We start from the raw sequence: 6,091 nt of genomic DNA, 5'->3' as shown, positions 1-6,091 counted from the left end.
TTTCGCTGTATCTCAACGAATAAGTTCGACTTCGTGTTTTTTTAATAAAAAAAACAACTTTTGAGCTGATCTACGGCATAACTCAAGATTGAGATCGATTTGAACCTTGAAACTCAACAGATAGTTGAACCTTAGTGTTTTTAAGACAACACAGGCCTAACTACGTCATAATGTCGTCATCAGGTATTAAATAACAATAAAATAATGTTAAAATGTGTACAAATCATATGGCGAGAACGTTTTGGGGGGAATCCCAACAGAGCTCTCGTTTGTCCAACAAAAGAGGGTGCTGTTGATAACCAAATCTGTGTACATCATCCCGTGCAGGGGTAGCTAAATTTTAAAAGGGTTTCCATAAATTGCAAATTAAAACCTAAAGCCAATCTCACACAAAAATATTGCATTTGTGAAGAAAAAAAGGAGTCGTTAAAAACTGTGACACAAGTTTAACTACAAAAATTAACGACACGTTGTAGAAAAAGTCATCTTTATGCTTCAATGTTTTTGAACTACGTCATCACGTAACGCCCAACCGAACACCGTATTTTTGTAATTAACAAAAATGTTATGTCTAGTCTTAATTCATGATTATCAACAATCCATATGAAAATGTGTTAAAGCAGCTATTCAGAAACAAGTCAACGTGGAAACTTAACTATAATGTGAAGGACTCGTTACTATAGGTTTAGATGGCTTCGTAGTGACAGTAGTATAAGATGCTGTTGTCTGCTGCCCCGTTTATACTACTTGGTACACGGGTCTGATACGGATGGGATCCCCAAGTTTTGTCTCGACTACTTATTGGGTCGTCTTCCTCGTCCCAACGAAAATACTCCCGAGTCGCATTCATGCCTTGGACGGCCTGGCACTGCTCCGAGTTATACGGGAACAGGTAGAAAGGATTCTGAGTAGGCAAGCTGATCGGCTGGGATACGTCACCATCGGTCATGCAGCAGTAGTCGATACGGGTATCCTGGTCGTACACTCCTGATGGTACGGTGCCTTGCACTTCGTTGTGGTTGTTGCTGTCTTCGTCATCCCAAAAGATGAAACCAGACGTCATCACTGTTAAAAGGACAACAATACAATTGTTCATTCTACATGTTGTTTTCTTAAATTAACATTCATAAATACCTAAGAACCATCAGTCACTTCCTTAGAACCATCAGTCAATACCTAGACCATCAGTCACTTCTTGATGCATTGGGGAAACAGATCAGTGACGGCAAATATATCCGTCTCGTCAAAGCTATTTACAAAGATCCAAGTGCCAGAATTCATTTGGAGAATACCACCACCAGTGTTTTCAAAATCCTTAAAGGTGTCAGACAGGGAGATCCAATTTCTCCCAAACTCTTTACAGCAGCCATGGAGGATGTATTCAGAATGCTGGATTGGCAATCAAAAGGAATTGCAATAAATGGGGAACATGTAACTCATTTAAGGTTTGCAGATGACATCATGCTTGTCAGTCACGATCCTGATGAGCTGCAGATAATGATTTGTGAGTTGAGTGCAGAGAGTAAGAAGGCAGGACTCAAAATGAACATTAAGAAGACCAAAGTATTGATGAGCAACAATCTACAAGACAAAACAATAACAGTTGATGGCACGACAATCGAGAAGGTGAATAGTTACATATACCTTGGTACAAACATCACCCTGGATCACGAAACGGCAGGAGAAGTCCGAAGAAGAACACACTCAGTTAGCTTGGGTGAAATTTGGGAAACTCAGCATCATATTCAGAGACAAGGCTCTCCCAATATCACTTAAAAGTCGGATCTTCAATCAATGCATCATTCCAGTGCTATCCTACGGGGCAGAAACATGGACAACAACTAAGAAATTGGAAAAGAAACTGAGAGTCACAGAAAGAGCAATGGAAAGGATCATGGTAGGAGTTACAAGGAAGGACAGGATCAGAAATGAGGACATACGAAAGAAAACAAATGCCAGGGACATCATATACAGGAAATAAAAACAAAGAAATGGAGGTGGGCAGGCCACCTTGCAAGACGCCATGACAAAAGATGGACACATTGCATTACGGAATGGACCCCAAGAACCCATACGAGACATAGAGGCAGACCAAGCAGGCGTTGGATGGACGACATCGCAGAGTTTGGAACCGTCACCTGGATGCGACGCGCACAGGAATGATCGAGATGGAACAATATTATGAAGAGGCCTTCCTCCTGCAGTGGAGCGACATAGGCTTGACAGAAAAACCTAAGACAGTTTCGCTATTCCTATTGGCGGAGAGCGCGTCACGTGGGGGTATTTAAACCTTTTATAATGACCAGTAAAAAGTGTTGAAAACATGGGCGTGACACGCGAGCTTGCACCTGTGCTTATAAGACAGTTTCTTTATTGATATTGGTCGAGAGCAACGGCTGAAACAGTTATGCCACATCATGCGATACGCGCGACGCGCACATCAATCTCCGAGTGGGTTTAAACCACTAGTTGAAAACCTCTCCACCACACATTGATTCCCTTAGTTAAACAGGTGGTAATGAACACATGACGTCATCCGACAGAGAGAACTGCCCACGAATAAGGATAGTAGGAAGCGCAGAAAGCCTCTATTCCCAATTCTTAAAAAAAATGGTTTACACGTAAATCTTAGTGGTCTGATGTAGATTTTCTACACCATGGCGACGAGTTTAATTGTAGCTTCCTATAGCAATTGCCCTAATATTGTCCAATTGGAATTTTGTTAGTCAATAAATCAAAACTTACTTCTTGGACAGCTTGGTCCGTACTTGAACACACAGTAGCTCCCCTGCGGCCAGTCACCCTCAGCCTCGTCCGTATGATCACGTGTCTTCATGCAGAAGTTCTGTGTCATGTCGTTTCTCTCATACGGTCCAAGGAGTTGGATACCAGTGGACCAGGCGTTAGATGATCCTCCATTTTCAGTGTCGTGATAACGGGAACCAGTTTCCCAGATGACTCCGGAGTTGTTTGGGCAACCACTTGTTGGCGTTGGTAAACCGTAAACACCAGAGGGCCAGTTTTTACGATCTGTCACACGAGTAAAAACTATTGGGAGACTTTGGAACGCTAGGTGGCAGCAGACTTACCAGGTAAATTTCCACTGTTTACGTAGTTCTGAGCACGCGCAGATTACAGAGACCAATGGAATTTACCTGGTAAAGTCTGCTGCCTCCAAACGTCCCAAAAGTCTCCTATTTTATTCTTTGTTGCTAAATGGTAGGGCCTATCACGCTTCGGGATTTTCAAGTCCTTTATTGAAGTGCACGTAATACACATTAAATACATGTACATACCTTCTCCTTTATGTTGCGCCTTGTCTACACCAGCTCCAGCACATGAATGTTCCTTTTTGTAGAGAATGAAAGAGAATGCAACAATCAAAGACAAATTTCAAATATATTTATGTTATAATTCCTTTGTGTAGTTAAACTATTTCTGTAACGTCACTCTCTTGACGAAAATGTAGATTATTTGTACGAGTTTGCACTTACGAACCCACACTTAGCTGTGGAATCGACAGTTGAGTGTACAGACTAAAGTAATAGTTCAACTTGAAAATTACTGTCTTTTCAAAAACTCAGCCGAAAACATGTAACATTTTAATTTCCAAAAAACAATTTCCAGTAAACAATTACTAAAAACATAAATTTTAACAAAACATTGAACTCGATAATAATTGCAAGCACTACACAATATTTGCTAATACATTCTGCAAAGTAGTTATAAACTTGACCAAACTTTGTTTGACAAAGTACAACGTTTTGTGGAAAAATTTAAGTCAGAGAATAATATACTCTAAAGTGTAGATTCGTGACTACAATGTACTTCCTTTTGGGTCGTACATTCTATCCACGAATCTACACTTTTGTGTTCATTCTCCTTAACTAACTAAAACTTCACAGTCATCGTACTGACGTCACTCGCTTAATTCTCTAAGTAGACGTACTCTCTAAAATGTGAAGAAAAAAAAAGAGTGAAGTCATGTGACGGACAACTCTTGTTCGAGTGGTCTATGGCTCTTTTAGATTGAACTTTGCATCTTTTTGAACAATATTTCACTCTGTCCTGGAGTGAAACCCCTCTAACTGAGTGAAATAACCACCACTCTTTTTTAAGAACTATATGACGGACAACTCGAAATGTAAAGAATGGTGTAAGTCACTCTTTTACATTAAGAGAGTAAACACAATGCCACAAACTTTCAATTAATTGTTGGCAGGTTGGTCTCTTTGAAATACATAGTTATTTATATACAGCTTAAAAACCAACAACAATTATTTGTTTGTGCTTTTAAATACCTTGCGTGAATTGTAAATGTAGATCCACCCAGTCTTTTCACTCAATCCACCAGAGCTGTTAGCGTGGTTAGCGCTGCTAAACTCACACTGCCCTCCTCTCAGTTGAAAATTTATAGAGATGCATTTCGGGTCGGTGTGACATGCCCTTTTGCAGATCTTCTGTCTCGGAAAGGTTTCGTTCTTGTAGACATTTCCGGTTAAGACGAAATCAACAACGACACACCAAAACGGCGTGGACTCAATGGTATGCTTTACCAACCCATCAAATGTGCCATTTGAAACTGATATTATCACAAGAGTTAACAGAAAGACGAGACTGAAAAAGCAACCCGCCATTCCAGTTTGAGTGCTGGTATTTTGTTATCGTTTTGATTCACGTAGCGAATTGTCAGACTTTGGTTCTGATCATAATAATACGAATACGACTATTGAACGAATATTGAACAATTGCACCTAAAAATAATAGAAGCGAAGGCCGAATAGCGGGAGGAGCTTGCATTATATAAAACTGTACTTAAAGGTACAAACTGAGCCGTTTTGTACTTGAACCATCAATGTAACGTATTTTGTTTTTTCTTTTTCCTATTTGTTTCCTGTTTTTTTTTTTAAGATTGTTTTGTAACCGCATGATAGCATGACAATGTTTAACGAAATGTATGTGCATGACACAATGTTATGGGCTCTTGTCCCAATTTAAAGTCACCTGGAAGTGGTATTTTTTTTCAAAATAAAGCTTTTGTCACTAATATATGTGTTTTGATGAGTTGAATGTGAATAAACAGTTAACTAAGGTTTTAAAAAATAAGTTTTTACGTTATTTACAAATTTAAGAGTAGACCCCGACCCGAGAGGGCGCTGTTCGTGACGTCAATCGAGGCAGACTTTGCGTGTAATGCGTAGAGTAAACACATATGCAAAGTACATGTACGGACCAAGTCGTAAGTTTGTACGTTCCAAAAAAAAAAAAAAAAAAAAATTGTTGTTTTCCGGCAATGCCGACCAGGTGTATTGCTGCTGAATGCAGAAAAACACATTTTTGAAATGTACCAACTCACGACTTAGACGTACATGTGCTTTGCACGTGTGTTTACTATACGCATTGCAGGCAAAGTCTGCCTTGAATGACGTCACAAAAGGGGTAGGCGCAGTCAGCCCCAAACAACTTTATATATTTTTTAAACATATAAATCGTGACAAACAATTACTAAAAAAAATGTTTTGTTTGTAAGCATATATTCTTATGTTTGAAAGAAAAAAAATATATATCTCCAGGTGACTTTAACTGTGCAAGTTGAATGTTATTTTTAAACTGAAATTAACAACGTGGGAGGGGAGGGCACAAGTGGTGCATGCACATATAATTGTTCTTTAAAGAATAATTCCTTTTTATTTTCATAAATATCCCTGACACTCGACACTATTGGTAATTGTCAAAGACCAGACTTCTTACGTGGTGTATCTCAACACATGCATAGAAACACAAAAATAGAAATTAGAGCTCAATATGGTGTTCGAAGTTGCGAGATAACTATGAAAGAAAAAACACCTTTGTCACACGAAGTTGTGTGCTTTCAGATGCTTGATTTCGATACCTCAAATTCAAAATCTGAGGTCTCGAAATCAAATTTGTGGAAAATTACTTCTTTCTCGAAAACTACATCACTTAAGATGAAGCCGTTACTCACAATGTTTTATACTATCAACTTCTCCCCATTACTCGTAATCAAGAAAGGTTTTATGATAATAGTGTCCACTGTTTTATACTGTCAACCCCTCCATATTACTCGTTA

The 6,091-nt window shown here is 39.0% G+C and overlaps 1 protein-coding gene across 1 annotated transcript; it reads right to left on the bottom strand.

Annotated features, from left to right (window-relative positions):
• Window positions 1-685: 685 nt before the first annotated feature.
• LOC139945418 (uncharacterized) lies at window positions 686-4,637 on the bottom strand. Its single transcript, XM_071942768.1, has 4 exons — window positions 4,302-4,637; window positions 3,297-3,348; window positions 2,746-3,030; window positions 686-1,065 (listed from the first exon to the last, which is right to left on the bottom strand). The coding sequence occupies exons 1-4, from the start codon at window positions 4,635-4,637 to the stop codon at window positions 686-688; spliced, it is 1,053 nt and encodes a 350-aa protein (XP_071798869.1).
• Window positions 4,638-6,091: the final 1,454 nt, after the last annotated feature.

Source organism: Asterias amurensis, chromosome 12 (assembly GCF_032118995.1).
Source record: "Asterias amurensis chromosome 12, ASM3211899v1".
Taxonomy (NCBI): Eukaryota; Metazoa; Echinodermata; class Asteroidea; order Forcipulatida; family Asteriidae; genus Asterias; species Asterias amurensis.
This window is presented reverse-complemented; position numbering and strand designations above follow the sequence as displayed.